This window comes from Talpa europaea (genome assembly GCF_964194135.1).
Source record: "Talpa europaea genome assembly, chromosome: 5".
Classification (NCBI taxonomy): Eukaryota; Metazoa; Chordata; class Mammalia; order Eulipotyphla; family Talpidae; genus Talpa; species Talpa europaea.
Window position 1 is genome coordinate 82,820,506 of NC_140071.1, and position 24,701 is coordinate 82,845,206.

General features: G+C 33.9%; 1 protein-coding gene across 5 annotated transcripts in view; it reads right to left on the bottom strand.

Moving 5' to 3' along the window:
- PDLIM5 (PDZ and LIM domain 5) overlaps positions 1 to 24,701 on the bottom strand; it is a gene marked incomplete at both ends in the record, with an annotated part of 228,711 nt that overhangs the window by 62,046 nt on the left and 141,964 nt on the right. For 2 of the 5 annotated variants that reach the window (XM_084233454.1, XM_084233453.1), the window contains 4 exons: positions 21,228 to 21,321; positions 21,864 to 21,900; positions 22,249 to 22,421; positions 22,680 to 22,697. In XM_084233454.1, the coding sequence (XP_084089580.1) occupies positions 21,228 to 21,321; positions 21,864 to 21,900; positions 22,249 to 22,421; positions 22,680 to 22,697 (322 nt within the window). Of the gene's footprint in view, positions 1 to 21,227; positions 21,322 to 21,863; positions 21,901 to 22,248; positions 22,422 to 22,679; positions 22,698 to 24,701 lie in introns of those variants that run through there. The other 3 variants (XM_084233450.1, XM_084233452.1, XM_084233451.1) reach the window with 3 other exon arrangements.

The window sequence follows — 24,701 nt, forward strand, 5'->3', positions numbered from 1 at the left end:
GCACATAATACATACAACAAGGGTAAAATCCAAAATCTACAAAGAACTCATACATCTCAACAACAGTAACACAAATAACCCAACCAAAAAATTGGACAGGGGACCAACAGGCACATGAATGCATACTTGTTTCTGATCATCAGGGAAATGCAAATGAAAACTAACATACTTTATACATGTGAGAACAACCCATATCAAAAAGATCAGAAACAAGCTTTCTCAAGGATGTGGCACAAAAGGAACATGCATAATTATTTGTGGGAATGGACTGAATGCCTAACTCCTATGGAAAACAATATGGGTGTTTCTCAAAATATTTAAAATAAATCTACCATGTGATCAACCAATCACACTTTTAGGTATCCTAGATATCTACCTGAAGAATGCTAAGACACTACCATGAAGGTATATATATATATATATATATACTCCTATGTTCACTGTAGTACCACTAACAACAGCCAAGTCATGGAAACAACCTAGGTGGCCAATGGCAGATGTGTATTAAGAAGATTGGTATATATACACAATAATATACTAGTCAGCTGTAAAAAATAGATGAACTCTTGCCATTCGTGATGTAGAAGGCTCTGGAGGGAATACTATTGAGTGAATAAAAGTCAGAAGGAGAACGACAGATACCAGATGATCTCATTTATTTGTGGATCACAGAGAACAAAATAAAGGAATAGACAAAACCAAGCTAATATAAACTCTAGAACTCTAACTGTGGTATTCAGGCTATCAGAAGGGTAAGGACAGTGTGGGGAACAAAGTATGGAGGTAGTCCAATGAAATATGATGGAGTACTATTAAGTCCCTAGGTGGAGGGTGTGGTGTGATAACAGACATTGGACGGGGTATGGACCTATACCTCTGCATCACTCACAGTGTTGTAAACCAATGTTATCACAATTGAAAAAAAAACTAATTTAGTCTCCCTATTCCTATCTCAACATAACAAAAGAATAAAGTGATTAATTATTGGTGAATCCCGATAATCTCTTTGAAATGCCATTAATGTTCCTTTCCTCTCCCTCACATTCCTCTGGTGCATCTCATCAGTTACTCTGTTCATTCACATACTCAGTCATTCATTCATTCAATAAATACTTAAGCACACAGTATATGCCATAAAGGTGCTATGCACTGGCCACATAGTGGTAAACAAGAGTCAACTTCCCTAGCCTAGTAGAATGGCAGGCATTCTGGGTCCGTAAGACAGGAAAACAAGAGCCAAATTGCCACTCTCCTCTCTCAACTAGTTATTTGCTTACCTGGAGGCCTTATTTGTGCTGCTTCACTGCACAGATGTTTGATTTAGATTAAGATGATCAAATAGCTTTTACCACCCAGTTATTTGTTATTCATAATTATATACTGTCATTTCCAAACCTCCCACCCCACCCCCAAAACCAAAAAAAATTTAGTAGCTCAAATTATAATACAAGCATTTTGTAATGATGCAACAGCAATGGATACAGCTGACCCTTGAACAAAAGTGGTGTTAAGGCACTCACCACTGACCACCCCATGTAGTAAAATGTCCACATATAAGTCCCCAAAAGTTAACTACAATAGTCTGTATTAATTAGGAAGGTTTACAATAACACAAAGTCAATTAACACGTATTGTATTACATGTTACATATATTGTACACTGTATTCCTATAATAACGTAGCTGGGCCTCCCCGGTGGCGCAGCGGTTGAGCGCTGGGTTGCGAAGCTGCCCGCGGCCTCTGCGGCGCCGGTTCGATCCCCGGCTGCTCCCCGGCCACCAGAGGAGGGTCCCACATGGCGCGCAGACCTCTCCTGCCGCCCGCTGTTCCCCTCAGCAGTGTACTTCGGTCCTTCTGCCTGCTCTGCTCCCCGCTCTGGCTCTGGTGAATTCTCTCACCCTCCCGCACTTCTGACTGTAACCAGTGCATGTGTAAACAGAACAACCAACCAAACAAATAAATAAATAAAACATGCCTCTATTAAAAAAAAATTAAAAAAAAATTAAAAAAATAGCTAGAGAAAAAAATTCAAAAATATATTCATAATTCTATACTTAATTTATTCATACCATAATTTACACTGTTTGCTTACAAGAAAATCCACATAAAAGTGAAACTTCACAGGCTAAGCCCCTGCTCTTCAAGGATTAACTGTATATCTATCAAGTAAAATAAAACACATACAACAATAATACAAACCAATATTAAACTAGTTGTTCAAATAATGCCATGCACAGAAGCTCAATTGCTCTGAATGACTGAAATCATTGTTGAGGTAACAGATCAATAAAAAAGAGAGTATTATATTAATTACTTCAGTAAATACTCTTAATTTGCTGTTTAGGTTGAGATTATCTAATTGAAAATGGTTTTTAAATTCTCTCATGTCCACCATGTTATCAAATGAACAAAAGTTCCTATTTCTCCAATGCCTCTGGAAATTGGGGTAAAACCTGCCAAAGCAGGCCTGAGGGTGAGTATCCTTTGGAAGGCCTGCTTGCAAGATTGGCCAGTGACTGGCATTTGGAAACTTGCTGGTGGTGCACTGTGCCAATGCTAAACATTTGCTTTCCTTCTGAATATGGAATTTTGATATGAACTTGGCAGGCATCTATGTCAAGGATTCCTCTTTCTTCCCCCTGCTTAAAAAAAAAAAAACCCTGGTCTTATACATTGAATTTCTAATGTGCTTCTCTGACAGATAACACTTAGCACATTTTGTAAAAATTATAGCTACAGAGTTAAACTTGTTCTGTGACTCCACAAGGAGAGGACTCAGAAGCTTGACACTCTTTCCTTCTGGACATGATTCCACATAACTTTTCCCTTTGCTGATTTTGCCTTGTATTTTTTTTTTTTTAAGATTGATTTATTTATGCATACAAGAATTGGGGTACAGGCCAGAGGTGTGGGGGGTAAGAGGATTTACCAGAGACAGAATGGGGAGCAGAATAGGCGGACAGACTGAAATATACTGCTGAGCCAGACAGGAGAGGACTGCTGTGCTATGTGGGTTAGCACCCTGGGTGGGGACCTAACTCGTGCTACAGTGGCTTGTGCTGCAGTGGCTGTGGATAGCTTCATAGCGCTGAGACTTAACCCCTTGTTCGACCAGGGAGGCCCCTTTGGCCTAGTATTCTTTCACTAAAATAAAGCTTGGTCATGGGAACAACTATATGCTGAGTTGGTCTTAGAACGCCTCTCACTGTAAAGAGTTTTGAAAAATTGTATTACATTTTCTCTTTAAGTACTGTTCTCTAGTCTCTCAATACAAGTGTAAAAGATATCACCTTTTTTTATTCATTTTCAGTTGGTTTAATGAAAGACTAAAACCTGATTGATGTTACAATATACCAATTTTTATTATGCGAAGCAAATGACAGAATGTTTACATATAAACCTTAAACAGAACTCGTTAGATAGGACAGAGTAGAATACTCAAAAAACAGATAAAAATCTAAGTTATAATTTTATGCTCTGCAGAAATGATTTTATACAATTATTTTAGTAAGATTTTACCTCTAGTAAACACTTGGGATTTTTGTTTGCTTTTATATTATGCCTAATAACTTTTGGTCTAATAATTAAATTTAGTATAAAAATCAATTTTAATATTTCAGCATTTCCCAGATAGGTGGAAATTAAGTTGTCTGACCCAGTAAAATCTTCACATTTAAGAATAAGACGGTAGCCAGTCATGAGGATGTGGCATACATACACAACGGAATATTACTCAGCTATAAAATGAGATGAAATCTTGCCCTCTGCAACAACAGGGAGGCACGCTGAAGGAACTATGCTTACTGAAATGACTCAGAAGGAAAAAGATAAACATGACATGATTTCATTCCTAAGTGATACAGAAAGAAACAAAACAAACAAGTAAACTAAATAAAGCAAAAGCAAACTTTTAGATAAGATGAAATTAGTGATGACCAAAGAAAAGGGAAAAGGGAGGTGGATTAACGAGGTAAAAGAGGTCAGTTGCAGAATGAAAGAAAAAAGGAACCGGACTTTTAGTGTAAACTGAATGTAGTATATACAGATGTTGATTTATGACACAAACAAACCTGTAACTTACACAATGTTATAATGCAATGCTACTTCAATGAAAAATTAAAAAAAACAAGATAGCAGCCAATCAAAGCCATTATTACTTTTTCAGCATTTCAAAATGTTACTAAACATTTACTACTTATAGCTACATCCATATAATACAAAATAGAGTTGTATTATAATTTGAACACTAGCAGAATTATTTACCAAACACCAAGTGCAATAGTAAAAGCTGTTACAAAGGGTTAAAAGATGAGTTAATAATCACACAAAGTAAACAAATTTGTACAGATGCCTTATACTGAAATTACAGTAATTTAAAACTGGACACAAATCAGCTCAAGGGTTTTCTTATCAGGCTTGTTAATATGGTGGTTATTACAAAAAGCAACATCTTTAACAGCAAATCACCACTTGTGAATCAACCCCACAGTACCTTGTTTCCTTAACATCGATAGAACCAGTTGATTTCCTTGCGGACTGGAGATATGAAAAAGCTAGAGGCTTGGAAACAGGGCTGATGCAAAGCGCATCCAGGAATGAGTGATAATTTTCAGGGCTGGACAGCCTGGTGAGCATTTAGAAAGAGTTTCAAGTCAGAAAATCACAATAATAGCAGAAAGTAGTTTTTATAGTATATGATTTGAAACATTTCCAGAGAAAGGGTGACAGAGACAGACTGAAAGAGAACAAAGCAGTAATAAGAGAATGAAAAGGTCAAAGACTATTAAAATCATGCTATTTCACTCATGAACAACAGAAGTGATTAAATTTTCACCAAGATTGATCAGAGCACCTTTTAGAAAGCATTAGAGTCATGTAAAGACAAAACCCACAAAAATAAAAAGATTTTATTGGGGTGGGGGGGCTTGGAGCAGTGTTCCAAAAACAGTGAAGACTTTAGATTACTCTCAAATCTAATCAGGTTGTGAGAGGGAAAAAAAATACAGCAACTTAAAATACCCACTGATCCTTGAATTATAAATGGTAAGCAATGAAAAGAAATAGAAGGATGATTTAAAGAAAAATCAGTACTTATCACTGATATATATTCATAATCAGGATAAAACAGCCACAATACAATTAAGACCTCATACTACAGCAGTGACTGTTTGAAACGGTTAGATTTTCTTTGAAGTGACTTGTGAGACAATGGAAACTGTCGGGTCCCATCAGACACACAGTGCACATGTAGTTCTACCTGGTTTTTGCAGCAATAACAGCAGACACAGTAGCAGCTGCACTGCTCAGGACGGCAGCACTGTATCTGGCAGGAGAAGGGAAGGTAGAAAAGTTGCGAAAACCTTCCAAAGAACTTGTCACCATATTTCTTGTGGGGCTACTTAAGTTGGTAGGAAAGGAAAACAGAACAAAAGGACAGTAAGAATAGGTAACATAATAAAGATGAGAACAACCATCCTATATATAATACTTAAATATTAAGTTACAAAATATCAGAAGTGTAATAGATCAGGTTATTTATTACTGTTATTATTTCTCACAAATTAAAATGATATCCATTATAAAAATGATTTTTGAGACAAAAATACCTTTGAATATATGTAAGTTCATTATCTCTAGTGCTTTTAAAATTAAATCAAAATCAGATAAACATTTGAAGATTAATTTGTCAACAACTAAGCAGAATGTAAATCTAAACATGAAGTCTAAATTTCTAAGAAGATTACAGGAAAGTTAGATTTTTTTTCAAAATATCTTTTATATAAAAGTGTTTTAAGGGTACATATACCCAGAATCTGACATTTTAATGAGACATGTGATTTTCAAGGGCAGGTTCAATCAGCTGCCTATTGAGCAGCAGAAATACTATTGATATGAACAGGAAATAACTACTGAAAATATTGGGAAAAAAGCTGTTTGGAGAGGGCAAGTACTTTTGTAAAATTAGTAGTAGTTACAGTGAATGTGACCACAACATCACTTTCTCTGCTGTTCTGTATTCTATTTTCAGTTAGTTGCATAAGGTTTAAAAAGGCTGGTATGAAATTTTATCTTCAGAACTCTAATTTCTTAAATTTCTTAATTTCACAGTAATTAATTACTGTGGTTAATTTATGAACGATCGGGCACCTAGACAGAAACTAACATTCCGTCACTATGACTGTAATAATTTCCAAGTTAGTTTATCAAATTGGAATTGAGAATTTATTAAGTAAAAAAAGTCTAAAATACAGTGTAAACTTGCAGTGTCTCCCTCATTTATACATGTAGGTTATTAATGAATATCTTCACTATACTTTAATGACTTTCTTCAAAGTTTGTGATAGTAGCCACCTCCAACACAAACTAATTATGTGCCAAGCTCAACCTAAGTTAATGAAACTTTCGAAGTTGTCGAAGTTTTTTGTCCCTGTCAGCAGAATTTGATAATCTATTATTCCTAGTTCTATATGCTATAATTTTATAGTTTGGAAGACAAATTAAAGACACACTGGCAAATCATTTTATCAAAAATTATACAGATTTAACTATATTTTTTGCATATATATAATTAATTGAATCATGACAGTGTTTTAACAGCTGTGTGAATGGTCAGAGAAGAATGGGGGTTGGAAAGAGAAAAGAATGAAATGATACTATTAGTATCAGAGAAGGGGAAGACAAATGAGATGCCAGAGGAAGAAGGGAGTCTATAAGTGATTCAGTTTTGAGTTTTTCAATTAACTCTGCCTCTTTGAAGTAATGGCTGTACGGGAGAAGTATAGTTGGTTCTCATTATCTGCAGGTTACATTCTGCAGATTCAACCAACTAAAGATTGAATTACTATGTAGTCAGGCCCAGGACAGTTGCATCTGCAGTGATCATCTGTAATTACCTGTCTTAATTCCCTAAACACACAGTGTAACAACTACTCACATAGCATCAGCTTTATATAAGGCATACCCATTTTACTGTGCTTTGCTTTATTGTGCATTGTAGTGATCACATTTTATACAAATTGAAGGTCTGTGGCAACCCCATGTTGAGCAGTCTATCAGCACCACTTTCCAACACTATGTATGTACAGAGTAGGTGTTTCTGTGACACATATTGGTAATTCTAGAAATGTATTAAACTTCTTCATTATCATATCTGTTACAGTGATATGTAATCAGTGATTGTTATGTTACTATTGCAATTACTTGGCTGGGGTGGGGGTGCCATGAAATGTGCCCATATAAGAGAGCAGACTTAATAAGTGAGTGTGTTCTGTTTCACTGACAGGCCAACAAAGAATTTAAATTATTATATAAGGTTAGTTGAAAACACAGCAGCAGGGTTTCAGAGTTTCAGAGGACTGAGTCAAATTGTGGAAGAAGTGCTATGAGTAAAATAGCTATCAAACAGCATCACATGTGCCAAAAAAATCTATCATAAAGGGAAGAGTCAACTGATGTAGCAAACTTTATTGTCTTACTTTAAGAAGTTGCCATGGCTACCACCACCTTCAGCAACTCCCACCTTGATCAGTGAGCAGCCATCAACACTGATGCAAGAACCTCTACCAACAAAAAAATTACAACTTGTTGAAGGGTCAGAGGCAGTTAGCATTTTTTTAGCAATTAAGTAATTTTTAATGAAGGTAGGTATATTGTTTTCAGACATACTGCTTTCATACACTTAACAAGCCTCTGTGTAATGTAAATATGTAACTCTATTGAGATATTTAAGTTTACTCTACTTGTCTAGAACTGAACCCACAGTAGCTCTGATCTCTCTTATAAGTAATCTAGAGATGACTTAAAATATACAAGAGAATATATGTAGATAATATGCACATACTATTCCATTTAATATGAAGGACAATATCTGTAGATTTTGGTCTATCTATAGGGAATCCTGGAACCAATCCCCTGCAGTTATTGAGAAATGACTAAACCGGCAAATAATATCCAGAAACTTCAGTCTGTAAGAAAAGCCACTAAAAAAAATGAAGCTGCTAAATTACCTTTTTCTCCTGTAGGGAAAAAGGAAATAATACTGAATTTCACAATGATAATATAAGAGAACTTAATAATAGCAGAGTCCAGCAAAATCTGCTAAGAATTATTTACCTTTAAATACCTTTAGAATATGCCTGGGTACCTGAGACATGATTTCTACTGCCACTTTTTTAGAGCTGAATGCTCTAATTCAGGAAAGAAGACTTAAGACAAACTTAAGAAAGTTGACGTTCCAAATCTCAGGGAATAAAAGGCCAGATTTCCTGACTCTATATTGGAACTGAGAATCTAAACAAATAATAAAAAAAAACATAAAAACAGTGTAAAGAAATTCTGAGATGGGGTGCCAAACTTTTTCATTTATATATTAATGATGTCAGTGTTTTAATCCATGCTTACTTTTTCCTTTTACTAAAAAGACAGTTTTAGTATTTAATTTCACCACCAGTATTAAAATTTATGCATACCAGGAAGGAAAAACCCTACCTAGTAATTACTTTAGAAAGTGTGGCTACTGGGCTACCAGTATGTAAAACCTGAGAAGTTGCAGGTGGGTGAGGTCCACTCTGAAGCAGATCTTGCAGAGAACTGTCAGACCTAAGTTTCCAGAAGTAAAATAAATAAGACAAAGGAAATATTAGAAAAAAGTACAGATATTTATTTATGGTCTATATTATTTTTTAAATATATATATTTTTTAATATATATTGGTTCATTTTGGGAATAATGATTTTTATTTTAACTCCTATCTGCATAAGATTAAAGCCAAAACCAAAACCCTCACCATCACCAAATGTGTTATGTTTGTTCCCAAACTTCTAAACATGGCTCCTTTTGTGTGATAAAAGGTAATACTTTAAGAGGAAAAGGGGTGGATGGGAATTTCCATACATTAAGTATCTGGCACGCTTCAAGGAAACTTAGGTTCCAACATATTAAGTTGCACAATATCTTTATACTAGTATGTGTCAGATGAAATTTTAACCGGCTGTGTGTGTACTATTTCCACTACATAACGTTTTCCATCATCTCGTGGGGAAGCTGACTGAATGGCACACTTCAAGAAAGTAACTAGAAATTCCCTTTCTAGTCAGAACGTTAGATTTGTGGTTCTGAAATTTATCGGAATATTGAAAAAGATGTTGAAAACTGAAGAAAAAAGTGATGGCAAAACTAAATATCATTTAAGAGGAAGAGAGTAAAGAGTTTTAAAAAGAACAGGAAATATAAGTCCATTGCAGGAGATAGCAAACTGTAATTCTTCAGTGATATTCTCCCTGCAATATGTCTTTGTATGGGTTAGCAAATAAACATTTTTATATTTTTAGGAAATATTTATATTTTAAAGTGGTTCTCATATTTTTAAATAAAAAACAATGTTTCATTCATTTACATATTACTGTGTCTACTTTCATAATGTAGCAGATCGTGTAGCCCACAAAATTTAGTGTATTTATTATCTGACACTGGTTCTCGGCTACCTATTCTGCATTATTAACTATGGAGCTCTTCCTCTGCTTACTCCAGTCCAACTGGTCTTCTATCTCTTCTTGAAATAGGTCAAGCTTTTTGCCAATTCAAGATTTCTGCATAATACAAAAACTTTTTTCTCCCAAAAGTTTTGACTATTCCTTTATTTCACTATATTCTTCATATGAGTGAAATCATACCATATTTGACTTTCTCCTTCTGTCATGTTTTAGTTAGCATTATCCCCTCCAATTCCATCATGTTGTGGCAAATGTCAAGACTTCATCTTTCTTATACTTAGTATTACATTTTGTACATGTACCATATCTTATTATCTATTCATCTGTCATTGGGCACTGTACCCACATGTAGTCTATCTGGGAGAATGTTTCATGTGCACTTAGGAAGAATATGTACTCATGTTTTTTCAGGCACAGTGGTCTATAAATGTCTATTAAACCCAGTTGATCTAATTCCTTATTTAAGGCTGTTGTTTCCTTGTTGATTTTCTGTTCGGCTGACCTATCCACTGATGTAGTGGAGTTTTGATGTCTCTACTAGTACTGTAGTGCTGTCCATGTCTCCTTTTAAATCTTAATAGATACTTCATATATATTGATGCTCCTTCACATGGCACATATATATTGATGGGTGTTATGTCCTTCTGATGTACTGATCACATCATAATATAAGATGTTCACTGTGTCATTACTTTTTAGCTACAGGTCTTTTATCTGATATAAATATCACTTTCCCTGCCTACCATTTATCTGTGTGATTGCTTTCCAATATTTTGAGTCTGTGTTTATTACTGGAGTTCAGCTGGCTCTCCTGGATACAACAGAATGCTGTGATTTGCTTTTTGATCCAACCAGCCATTCTGTCCCTTTTCAGTTATGAGTTCAGTCAGTTACATTCAGGGTGATTATTGATAGATGGCGGGCTTACCACATCCATTTTGTCTTTAGTTTTCTGGTCCTATGTCCTTGCTCATGGTGTGTGTGTGTGTGTGTGTGAGAGAGAGAGAGAGAGAGAGAGGAGAGAGAAATAGTCTTGAAGGTAAAATATTCTTGAACGGCAGTATTTAAGTATTTTAAATATGTCACTCATTTCTTGACTTGTCTGTAGCATGTCAGCTGAAAAATCTAATAAAAGCCTAGTGGGAATATCCTTATAAGTTACCTGCTTTTTTTCTCCTAGGCTCCTTTATTTTCTTTTTTGTCTTGAAATCTTGGTAGTTTCACTACTATGTGAACTGATGTAGGACTCATTGCATTTAGACAACCAGGTAATTTTTTACCTTCATAGATTTGTTAATTCCTTCCCCAGATTTGCTATGTTTTCTTCGATTACTATCATTTTTTTAAAAATAAGCTCTCTGTTTCCCTTTAATTTCTCTCTCTTCTGGAACACCCAGTATACTTATTTGTCCCCTCAGGAGTCAAATAGTTCTTCCTCTTTTAATTTTACATCCTTACTCTTTCCTTTCCCCATGTCCTTTGTGCACTATCATCTTTGAGAAAACTTATTCAATCCCCCACATGGTCTTTTCTGTTTTAAAGCTTTCCCTAAAGTTCCTGATCTCACTTACCGAGCTCTTTACATCCTGAATTTGTTAGTTTTCTTATTTAAATAAGAAATTTCTACCCTCTGTTCATTAATTTCTCAGCTCATTCGGAATTTTGTTGAATCTCTGTTGAACTTTTCTGAGTTCTCTTGCCTTCCTAAATTTTCTTGTTTTTTGCTTTACCATAGTGTATCAATTTTAAACTAATAGATTTTTTAATCTTCCATGTCATTATGGCTGGGTTCTACAGAACTGTTCTCTCTTCTGAATAATATTCCCTTAATTAAGGTCCTGATAGACATGTGTGACATGTCTCCCATTTTGTCTACTCTAAACGTCCCTAATGTTTAAAAAAAAAAAAAAATCTATGAAGCATGAGGCTTAGGTTGTAAAATGGGGAAGAAAAAATATAGCTTTGGACTTAGAACAAGGAACTAGACCATATTATCATATAAATCCAACCACTCAGAAACAGTTTAATTGTCCTAGTTGACTTTCTAAGGATTATCTATGTAATAGCAATTAATGACAAGAATTAACGATAACATTCAAGGTGAAATTTTCATGTGCAGAATGTAACTATTTTTTGCCTTAAAATTTTAAGAGCCATATAAGACTAACTCATACTAATTTTATTTTAAAATCTGATTTTTAAAATACTTGTTCTTGCTAACATTCCACACTCCCAGCAAGTCTCAGAAAAGCAAAATGAATAGACTCATACTGCATATCATATTAAATATCTTTTCCTACCTTCTTTTTTTTTCTTCTTACTAGAAATGGTCCATTTCCCAAAACTCCTAATATTTTTTTTAGGAGTCTTGTGGGCTGTGATACAGTGGTCACAGATAGATAGATAGATAGATAGATAGATAGATAGATAGATAGATAGATAGATAGATAGATAGAACATATTTCATTCAAAAAACCGTAATACATTTTTCGCACATATTTGATCTTCGTTGATAGTTACTGGTACATTTTTTTTGAAAGATATGTTTATGGAACATGTATGTTATATCCTCCTCTAATAATAAAACTGATAAATTTAGGCAGGCCATAGCAGTCCTCATCCAAGTTACTGATTCTTTATACCATAGCCATCAGTTAAAATCCTTCAACCTGGGCCTCCCCGGTGGTGCAGCAGTTGAGCGCTGGGTTGCAAAGCTGCCCACAGCCTCTGCAGCGCCAGTTTGATCCCCAGCTGCTGGGCGAGGGTCCCACATGGCATGCAGACCTCTCCTGCCATGCCCACTGCTCCCCTCAGCAGTATACTTCATCAGTCTGTCTGCTTTGCTCTGCTCTGGTGAATTCTCTTACCCTTCTGCGCTTCCGACTGTACCCAGTGCTTGTATTAAAAAAAAAAGTCCTTCAACCTGTCATGATTTAAAAAACTCAATAATCATTAGCCTCACCTTATTTTAAACTCAACGGGATCATAAGTTTTTCTCTGATGACCTGTTAAAACTATCATTTCCTCCAATTTACCCAAAATATGTTAAGTTGGGAGTAATCTATTTCTTGTGAATATAATTCTTGGCAATTCCTGCTCTACTTTACTCTGTGCTCTTTAGCCGTGGTATTAAGAATGCCTTCTAAACCACAATGGTTCATGATAGTGGAATACAGAGGAATTGATGATAGGTATACTATACTAGTAATATCTGATGGGAGTGTCCCAAAGTTATATCAATTTTAAAAAAGTAATAAAAAACACAACCATTAAAAAAATTAAGGATGTCTTTTAGACCTTTTTTCTGGTAACCACAAGTTCAAACTAATTTTAGAAATTAATCTTTTTCTCTTGTGAAAATCAGTACTGTATTAAGCTGATCTAGTTTTCTACTTTTACCATTCCCCAAGATTTTATTTAATGCAAACAGTCTTACTTAGCAAATGCCATATAAGTTCTCTAAATACTTGAGGTATAAATTATGGAGAAAAAGAGACTACAGATCTCATTGAGAATCACTTTGTACCTGGTGCTTCAACTTTCTCCAGAATGTAAATGTACCAAAATTTTTCTGTATCTCTGGGTTTGGGTGACTTTTGTTTTCTTGTTTATCTCTTTTAACTATGGGTATATATTGATGTCACAATAACAGAATGTCACTTCAGTTTATTTTTTATTCTTGAATTAACATGCTGGCTGATTTATTTTCACTTTAAATGATTTGGGGAGGGGATATACGGCTACACATTTTCTTAACATACATGTGGTGCTGCCCCAAGATCCCTGCTAAGAGATTTACTGATTTTAACAAGAGGTATTTGATTCCATTTCCGTAAGCAAAGAGTATTTTTGAGTTGACCAAGTATGTTTACAGGTGTTTTGTGTAAAACCTCAAATTCAACCATTATATAACCTGCGACAGACAGCTGTCTCAGCTACCAGTTCATTCAGAGATTTACTCTCAATTCTTTTTTGTCTTATGAATCATTAGGATATCAGGATAAAGAATTAAGTGTGTGAAAAGACTAATGAAATACGTACAACTAACTTAACTAACTCAACTAGGTGTCAGGCTAGCTTCAACACATTCTCATATTCAAAAAAATCGATAAAGACTCAGGAATCATTAATTAGGTATATTTAGGAGATAAATACCTATCACAAGGTTGGATACAGAAGAAGCACTCAACAAATACCTGAAATAAAGAAGTGCAAAAGAGGAAACTTGGACAATTGAGGCTGCTTTTAGGAGTAATATGATTTCAAAGTAGTTCTTTCATTTGACCAAGAAAAGTATAAGTAAAATTATATCTAAATAGCCATACTAGCCACATGCTTTATACTGTATTAAATGTTTGTTCAATTTTTTTTAAATAAAATCAAGCCATCATAATGAAAACACTTTCATGTAACACAATGGTAGAAAAACCTGGTCTTCCGAAACCTTCAATGTGGCTGAAATACATGAAGTTAAATAGCTTCACTTAAATAGCATCAAAAGATAGAAAATTAGACCTTCCATCATTGTAAAGACCGCCTAATATAATGGTCTTAAATATTTTTTTAAAGTTGTAATTTCTTTTGAATTAAAAAACCAGTCAATTCCAGCAGTATGTTCAATATTGAATTTTAATCAAGAAAACTGGTTTATTTTCTGGTTTAATTGAATAAAGCAATTTTATGGTGCAATTTACCTCTCTAAAAGTAAAGTGGAATAATTTATCCAGTCCACATCATAAGAACAGGCCAAATATACTTCTAAGGACATTAGTGCATATTCTGGACGTGAAAGTCAATTTTTGCATATTACAAACACCGATTTTTTTTGGGGGAAATCTTTTATAAATTATAGACTTCCAAGTTTAATTACTTCCAGATTAAACAGAGAAATAATCTTTGTGAAAATATATAGAATAGCAATGATAAAGAACTACATTCCTTCAAAAATTTTAAAGTGTAGTAATTACTTCTCTTCAATAGATGGCGACCTTCACATTATAGTCACCAAACCAGTATTCGCATAGAACAGTATAATTCATTAACAGAAAAGGAAAAATTAAAATATTGCATATTTTTCAATAGAAAAAAAGTTGGTTATGTACTTATATTTTGTACCTGTGGTCTTTTTTCTCTAAGTTCACCAACATAATTTGTAGAAATATACATGAGATTCTAAGAGATTCTACATGGCTAAGAGATTCTACATGGCTAAGAGATTCTACAGCTAAGAGATTCTACATGGCTCTTAGTGTGGAAATCTACTACACATAGTAGAAGTATTAGAGTTTTGTGTTTGGGAGGAAATCCAACTGTTATTCCTAACTCATGAAAATATGTGAGATAAGAATCAGGGACTGATTCTTGATTCTTTTGCAAAGCTTATGAAAAGTAGAAGCTTTGGGTGGTAATTTACATGTGTCTTAGTTAGTGTGTATACAAGAGTCCAGTTTATCTGTGAAATATAGCTGTGAAACAGCACTAATGAAGACATGGCATAGGTCAACAAACTGCTTCTTCATTAATCTACCTTTTATGGATCATATGAACAAAATAAAATTTTTAAAAAATGCTGTAAAAAATCATGTGTGGAAATATTTATTCAGTTTCTGTTTTCTAAGTTTTCTATGGATGTACATAAATGAAGGTTTTTCTTCAAGTAACTTAAGCTTTATTCTTCTATTTGCTAAAATCCTATCAGACAGAAATCATGTGAATGTTATTTAGTGCTATGGGATACTCTAGGAGAGTATATTTTTCTTCCAATAACTGTTTCAGTTTTGTGTAATGTGATGACCAGAATATGAGCATTTTTTTTTTAACAGTCGGTAGAGGCAATCACGCTCCCCTTCAATCTTTGAATACTGGGAACCCATATCACATTATTTTAATTCTTAACTATATTTTATGAAAATCAAAATTCCCTGAGCAAGAGCAATAAGACTAATAAAATAATTTTGATCTTGATAGTTTCAGATGACTTTTTCCTAAACTAAAATGCTACTTTATACTTATTTAATCAACCTATATAAGCATGAAAACTTAGATAATGATTAGCTATTTTACTATATAGGGTAAACTGAGATCAAGAAAATCACCCTTAAACTTAAAAAATATATATTGTATGGTGCTACACACAATAACATACTTCAGATTTATGTTTTAAAAAGAATTATCATTCAGTAAAAGTTTCTCTGGCTTCCTGAAATTCTCTGTTCTCTTAGGTTTAACATTAGCTACTCATTATTATTATGTTATTAATAATATACTCTTGCTTCCTTTAAGTTTAAGGCCTTAAAGAAAAAGAAGAGCCACGGGCATTCTCTCTCTTCATGTGTACAAAAAAGAAAGCTCATGTGAGGACACAGCTAGAAGGAAGATATCTAAAATGTAGACAGAGTAGCCCTATCAGAAACAAACCCTGTTAGCACCTTGTCCCTTAACTCCAGTTTCTAGAACTATTAGAAAATAAACTTTTGCTGTTTTAGCCATCAAGTCTGTGGTATTTTGTTATGATAGCCTGGACTAAATAAATCAGTATACAGTATACTTTTAATTTAAGTCTTTCATCAGAGATGAACCTTATAATCTTCAGAGACCCATATCAACTTAAATTTGTATATTTATGAATTTATATTTATACATACATTTCTATATAAATGTCCATTTACATATGCATATACAGATTCACACATTGAATGTGCAGATCTTCACTCACATAGCCAAGATGCATCTAGGAGGAAATATCATGCATATGAGATAGCTTATTTCCCAATTTTGATGACTACACTAAGACTTTTGTTACATAAGCACTCAGACTCAGTTAAGATTTAAGACATGTAGACAAATATCCATAATACAAATTAGAAAAGGAGGTCACAAAGAGGATAAAAATAATTAAACAAGTTACTTCAGCAATGACCAGATTATCTCCCTCAAGGACTGTGGAGTAGTACAACAGGACAAGAAATGTGGTTGGAGAACTAGCAAAAATAAGAAAACCGTGGAAGCAAGAGTGCTAAGGCCTATCATTCTCAGTGGCATACCACTGGCATTTTGGGCAGGATGGTTCTTCACTCTGTGGCATTATTCAGAGCATTACAAGACAGTTAGCAGACTTCGTCCCCCAGCAGCACCCTCCTGACCTTGTAAGATCTGTATTTATCCTCCTAGTATTTTCAAAGGCTACTTGGCAGCAGCATCTTCATAAGTTGACGATAAGAAGTAGACCTTTACATAGCAGATATATTCAAATAAAATTTATAAAGTGACTGATTAAATGGCTAGTAAATTGGGTTCTAAAATGCTGCATATGAAAAATTATAACATAAAATTATAATAAAATTTTATTGTGTTGCCTACCCAATTACAAGTATTGACTATATATTTGCTCAGAGCAAATTGTAATTTTCTGTTTTGAAGTTCTTCATCTCATTGGTTCATACAGCCTTAACTATATTTGATATTTAAATGCCTTTACCTACTTATTATGTCAGGACACCCCTGATATGACCGATAAATAAATAACCTTTACTTGAGGTAAAAAATTAATGTATCTTTTTTTTTTTCATATACCTTTTTACTTCCATACACCGTTCAGGCAGCACTTACCTGATCTTTCACTTTGAGGATTTCCTAAATGGCATTGTAATCTAAATTGAAGATTTAAGGAGACCAGAGTGAGAAGTGACAAAAACAGAGAGAATGATCAGAAGAAGAAGAGGACCATGGTGAAGAGAACCTGAGAAGCAGAGAGTCAAACTGGGATCTAAAAGATTGACTCTGTTGAAGACTGGATTTTCAGGAAAGCAAACTTTAAGAGAGTTTAGAAAGAAGGATACTTTTTAAGTGTCTCCATAATTAATACCAATGAAAAGGAGGTAACAGGCAGCAAGTGCAGGTAGAAGTTGAACTGTCATACAGAACTTAATGACAGTCTCAGCTGCCCCTACAGCATCTCTGGAGTTAGAATGACCCTTCAAGTTGTCACTGCCTGGGCTGAAAGGCTTCTCACAGTCCTCTCTCTCCAGTCAGCTCACTCACTACATGCGGACAGTGCTAGGAAAGTTGTGGTTATGGAGTGGGGTGTATCTGAGTTGAGATGATGGTGACGGGAAAGACCACTGTAGGCTGCCTGCTCTCAAACACATACTAGCAGCAGAGATGCCACATCCTGTATTGAAGCAGTAGGCAGGCAGGCAGGCAACACAGCGTCCATCACTGATTCTAACTTCATATTCTGAAGTGGAATCTTAGAGGCAGAAAATAGTTTATCAGTTACAAATTGGAACATGAAACCCAGAATTTAGCATTCACAGTTTTTTTAGTATTTTAATCACAAAATGTGCTGAAGTTTACTTTGGAATGAGTGAGGAAATATTTAATGGCTTATAGAATTTTCTTGAATGGGATAAACAAAAGGAATATATCCAAAGAATTCCAGACAGGTTTTCATAGAGAAGATTTAAATTATGAACAGAGGATTATATGTCAAAGTTCTACATGGAAGTTTTATTATTGGTTAGCTTTATGTATATTTTCGGGGCACTCTGTTGCCTACATACATGTTACCAAGAAAAAAAACGACATTAATGTCTCCTTTTTCTAGGTCAGTTTTCAATGGTCTTTAATGGGAAAAAACTTAAATTGATGACTATGCATAGGATGGCACAAATGAGATGAATCTATTTTATACTTAGTAAGTTGATTAACCTCTCTGCTTCTTCATTTACTACTTTTACTTTAAAGTGATAAGACAGTAAAATAAACAACTTCCTATTAAAATTCTATAGATAGTATTCGGTATATTATGTTGCTTCCCCTCATCCAGCACATTTTAGTCACACTATCCCTTCTGTTCTGTGTACCTTTCCACCTCAGGATTCCACAATCATTTCTTCTGCCTTGAACACTGACCTTAAGTCATCACACGATGACATGACACGATGACATGACCCTACAGGATAGCTTGAGAAAAAAGGATACGATGAGTTCCTCTTACGGTAACCACACAATCTATAACTTTCCTTCCTAAGCGAAATTTCCTTTACATTAACTTATTTTATTATCTTGGTAACGTAATTGTGACACTTCATCTTGTTTATATATTTATTTTTTATTTGCTAGTGAGTCTAGAGCACTAGATCAATGGCTGGCATGTCAAGTTTAGTAATGATTCATATGAAGGAACAAATGCAGGAAGTGAAACCATGAATGTGGGCAATGAATGAATTGCCAATGATTCATGTGATTTTAAATATACATCAGAAACACCATAGTAAAATTATTTGTTTAGGGGAATCATTCATTCTAAATTTCTGAATAAATGTTACTAAAAGAAGGGACTGCTACTGTATCTCTGAATTTGATAATTTTCATTAAATAAGCTCTCTAAGTTTTTAATCTGAGTCATCCTAAAGGGCATAATGAAGTAATAGGAATATACCTCTATTTCCACAAATAATATATTTTTCAAAGTAACACAAAAAATTGACTGCTTGGGTGACATTATTATACATCCTGGTTGGCAAAACTTTTTAACAAAAATGTTGAAAATTCTTAAGAGAAACTTTCCAATTTTACATTAAAAACAAGCTTATAATAATAAAGAGACAAACAAAAACAAGTTAGAACATTAGACTTAGAATAGTATTTCTGCAAGAAACTTTTACAATTTTTGGCTAGCTTTTAAGCTAGGAATATAAGATATCTCAGGAGATTCACCAAGTGCAGGAATTCAACTGTTGACAGAGTCAAATGGAATGTCCTTTGTGATCCTCGCTGAACATTTACCCTCACACTGAAATATGAATCATTTTATTTATTGATGTCTACAAATTCAGTGAAACATTAAATCATTTGTTTTTAACTAGGCACGCTATTAAATTATTTTTTCTGAACCTATTTCAAGTTATAAAGTTCTATCCATGTTCTCTTCTCTTTATTAGGGAAAAATTCTTTGATTTACCAAAAATTCTGTCTAGTAGCTCTCTCTCTCTCAATTCTATAGTTATTCTAGAAATGTGATTCTTGGTGGAAAACGCCATGTTTACTCTATCCACACATTTATTTTAAAGAGAATTTTATTCTATCTTCATTCAAACATCATCTTTGGACACTAATGAACATATAGGAAAGTCTGGTGTAAGAAAATAGATTTTCTTATAGAGGCCTCAGACAGAGAAATAATGGACTGATGACAGGATCATAAATTCACAAGCAGGCAAAACCTTGTAGTATGTGAAGAACTGATACAATAAAAGAAAAGACATATTATGAAGTATAACAGAAATAAGCATAAAGAAATTCCAGAATTATTTTTAAAATGCATACGCATGCTAAATTTCAAATAGTAACCAATCACTATTAGTTTTTCTATATTATAAAGCAGTAATTCTATGATGACAAAGTGAAAACCTGGAAAAATAAAAAAATTCAATCTCTAAAGAAGGTAAGATTCATAATAATTTTCACATAAACATTAATTCTGCGATTCTGTGTTGTGCCAGAGTCTATGTTACTATTTAAGGAAAGAGATTATATTAAGTAATAAAACAATTCAGGGAAGAAAACTGAACACAGGCCTTGATCATATTCTACTCATATCTTAGCAATCTCACAAAACCAAAAATGTTTTCCAAATGAACTGTCCACCTATGTGATACTATAACATTGTTACTAGCTTTAAGAAAACAGAAAACAAGTACAAAACTATGTTACGGGCAACTTTATTACAACACTTTTCCAAACTTTTAATTGTAATTATTATTGAATTATATCTAATATATAATACATTATATTACAAGACAGAAAGCATTCTGGTCAGGTATTTAGCTTGCATACATAGCCTAAAACAGCTTCCTAAGAATAGCAGCAATGCAGAACAGTTCATATCACTAAGTAAAATATTTGTCTGTCCCATAAAGAATCATTCCTATTGCAATTTATTTTATGTTGATTTCCTCTGTTTTAAAAACACAGCAATGAGATTGTTTTATATTTTACTAGTTAATGACTACAAGTTTTCTATAGCCGAAAAACATCTACAAGTTTAGAAATATTTCCTTTGGTACAAAACAATATTTTTTAAATTAACCAAACCAAAAGAACACTGTTTTTCCCTATAGCAAATAGGGGTAGAATTATCTTCTTTCCTCTTTTAGGAACCAAATTTGGTCTCCTTCTCTTTCTATAGCTATCCTGAATAGTACCTGCTTTAAAAGATACCAAAATATATAATGAACTCTACTCTAATAATACCTTCTGTTTTAACTTGTCTCCTCATATTTGCTTACTTCAAATAATTTACATCCCTTTTTGAAAATTATGCAAAAATTAACCCTTAAAAGTAATTTTAGAACTGAAATAACATAAATGAAATAATTTCCAAATTTGTTCATCTACCTCTGCTTCAAATGACCAACAAAATTCAATATACTAAAGAACTCCTTTTCCAAGGTTAGTACTCTAAGAACAATGGAAACATGTAAATCCACTGAAAAGATCTAGTCCCTTAATTTGCTTTCTTGGTTTAACATTTGTGAGTTACTGACTAATACAAAATGTATTCATCTTCCTCATTTTCACAACAGCCAGAAATTACAAAAGTTTAGAAAAGGTTAGACTTTTTCATAAGGCAAATTTAATACAGATTTTTCTATAAAGTGGGAAAAAAAGAAAAAGTGAATGAGAAGATGTGTGCTGGCTGCTGGGGATGGGGGGTGGGGGCTAGACTCATAAATCACTGTACATTAAGAGCACGTGCTGAAACTTCATGATGCCAGTCACGTAATTGTGTGTATTTGGGACTAAAGACGTGAAGGGGTGTCTTTTCCCTGTGGAAATAAAAAAAGAAAAGAAAAGAAAAGAAAAAGTGATAGAAAAGTCATAAGAAAGAGAAAGATTCTACAATTAATTCACCATGCAGAAAACATGCCTTATAAAAAGCTTAATTTTACATAACTTTTATTTAATAGCAATGACTTTGAGAGTAGAAGATTTTTAGAGGTACCAAAATTAGTCTATGGAGTCCTCATGTAAACATCAATTTTGATGCACCAAATAAAGTGACGGCAACAACACTGAACTCATTTACAGTGGTCTGCAGTGTTAGCAAAGCACCGCGCTAAGCAGACCTTTTGCCCATTTATTTGAATACTAAAAATAAGCCTTAGACATAAATCCCAGACACTATCCACTAATTTAAAATTCTGAAAGTCATACATTTAAGCCCCACAAAAGGAACCCAAGTTAAATGCTTGGCTTCTAGTTGCAAACACAAAATGCCATACCATTACACTTGAAAATATGAAAAACCAAACTGAGACCATTCATGAAAGGAAAGCATTCAATTTATAAAAAAAAATGGAGAACTTACTTTGCCTTCTTTGTATTATCAGTTTCAGATTCTTTCACTGAAATATATAACAAATATCCAATATTAGTTTCTTTTTTTTAAAATTTTTTTTAACTTTAAAATCACCTAAAGCAATTACCTATACCTATCAATATCAAATGATCAATTTGCAATGAACTACTAAAAAGTTTCATATCATGCTCTCACTGGCTATATACTATAGTCAGTCCTCCTTTATACTTTTCATTAAAACTTTTCTGGACTGGTTTCTTATTTACATTCCTATATTATGCACGGCATAATACAAAAGTCAGCTATATCAGGTAGATGACTGTCTTCCAATAAATTTTAATTCTACACTGTGGCAGAGAACATTCATCTCTTACAGTGCCCAGTATTCACTTACAATGTTCGGTCCCAGTGATCTGGGCGAGGATTCGAAAAGAGCGAGACTGAGTCGTTCCAGTCCTTGGACGCCAGTCCTCCGTATCCTCTATCAGTCTCTTCTTGCTGGCATCACTGTGAGTTGGTATGTGGTAAAACTCTGTATTGCGGTCCACAATGTGCTTTCTTGGTGGGCTACATTAAAAAGTAAAGAAAGACTTAAAGATTTGCAAATTACATTAAGAAGAAAATATCCTCTGCCACATTATCTATAATGTAGATTTTAATCCTCAACATCCCTTTTATATATTTTGCAAGTATACTAAGCCTAAATACTTTTTTTTAAAAGCATCCTTCCAAAATAGAGCAGAGGAAGCTCTAAAAAAAGTTTTAATAAAAGGTACTTATATACTAAAACAAATTAATAGTATATGTATTCAACAGAAAGTTTACCGTTTAGGTGGGATTTTCCTTTTAATTAACAGAAGAAGGCAGCAGCAGAAAGATTTCCAACATGAAGAAAAGAAAAAGAAAATAGTAAGAAAAGAAGGAAGATAACTAGAAATTGAAAAGTCCATAGCAGTGAAAATGAAACAAATTGTAATTATTTGTATTGTTCACCTCATGGCTAACTATATTCACATCTACTGTGAACTACTGATAAGTTGCTGAAATGTAGTAATTTTCACAAAATTAAATTATCGCCTCACTAGGTCCAAGAATCAAAAATGGTTTACTGAAAGCTAAACCAGCAATTTCAAACACAATTTTGAAAAGAGTAATAAATGCTATTTTTTACAGTTTTCTCACTCGTGTATACAAATATCCTTCATTTTTAATTTGTGTTCAGGATCCACACAGTAAAGAGCTGCAGTGTATCAAAGACTACTGAAATATTTAAATACTGAAATTTCAAAAGATCAAGATGTAACTCTTGGTTCTATGTGTTTTTAAACATTGCAAAAGTCAATCTCACAAGAATCACTTATTCATTTATAAAGCAAGAATATAACATAAAAAGAGCATCATTCTGAGGATTACATAAATACATGTGAAGGGATTTGCAACTACAGTGCTTAAATAAGAGCTCTGACTTTTCTATGAACATTCATTTTTCTACAAAGGAAGCACAGATATAAAGGAATTTAGAGTGTACGTTATTTTAAAACTTTAAGCAAAGAGCTATTGAACATGATAAATACTCCCCATCTCTCTCCCAACTGCCCCCAAAACAGGATATATGCAAACTTTTGGAGGTAATGTGTTTAATTTCAGAAGAGAAAGACATGAGTCTGGGAGAGCAGAGCAGATTACTGGCATAAGACCCAAATAAAGAAGTGTCACATGTAGATGGCAACACCTGCTAGGTATAACTCACTGTTAGACAATTACAGTGCTATCAGCATGACACTACCAAAACTATGCCAGAACACTGTAAGAGTTTTTACCCAGTGAAGAACATGATAGGACTAAAGTTAGCACTGATTTTAAAGTCACAAAGACATTATGTCAGGCACTACATCTTCCACTCCTCAGTGTGTGTTTCATGCAAGTCATTTACCTTCTCCAAGTCTTGATTTCTCTCATCTGAGAAATGGGGATTATATATACCTTAAAGGGTATTTGAGGAATAAGTAATATATGTAAAGTGGCTTCCAAAGTACCTAAGGCATAGTGATGATCAATCATCATATGTTCCTTTATGATTGCTACAAAAATTATTTGTAATGCATGTCATTATATATATAAAGAACAGGAACAAAGTATTAACAAAAGATTGGTGATATTTATTAATTTATGGTATTATTTTAAAATTCCAGAAGTAAAATATCTGAAAGACCTTTTTACTAATATTGAACAAAACCTAATTCTTGGTAAAATAGACAAACCTTTAAGTATCTTATAGTCAGTGAGTGTAGTTTACCCTTAAATGGTGCCAATTTCAGGTATAAAACTATTTTATTCTCTGTAAGAGATTTGTTCTATGCAAATACACTACAACGGTGTCAAGTTAAGGCCATAAAAATAAAATGACACCACAGAAAGGCCTCCCTGGTGGAGCAGCGGATTGAGTACAGTGCTGTGAAGCTGTCTGCAGCCTCGGCAGCGCAGGTTTGATTCCAGGCCAGCCAGGGAGATTCCCACAAGGCACGGCAGACCTCTCCTGTGGTGCTCACAAAACCCTCAGCAGTGCTTTTGATCCGTCTGCCTGTTCTGCTCCCCGCTCTGTCTCTGGTGAATCCTCTCACCCTCCCGCGCCTCTGGCCTGTACCCCAGCTTTGTATAAATAAAACAAACTAATAAATGAATAAATCTTTTTAAAAAATGACACCACTCAAGATTATTATTTAGCTACAACATACTTGCACAAAGTATATGTTAGATCTTTTGTGGCATTTACCACTGCCTAAAGTCTTGTGCTAAGTGATACGAAATTTCTAAACATTTAGTTTTTGTTTTCATGTTTTTATCATG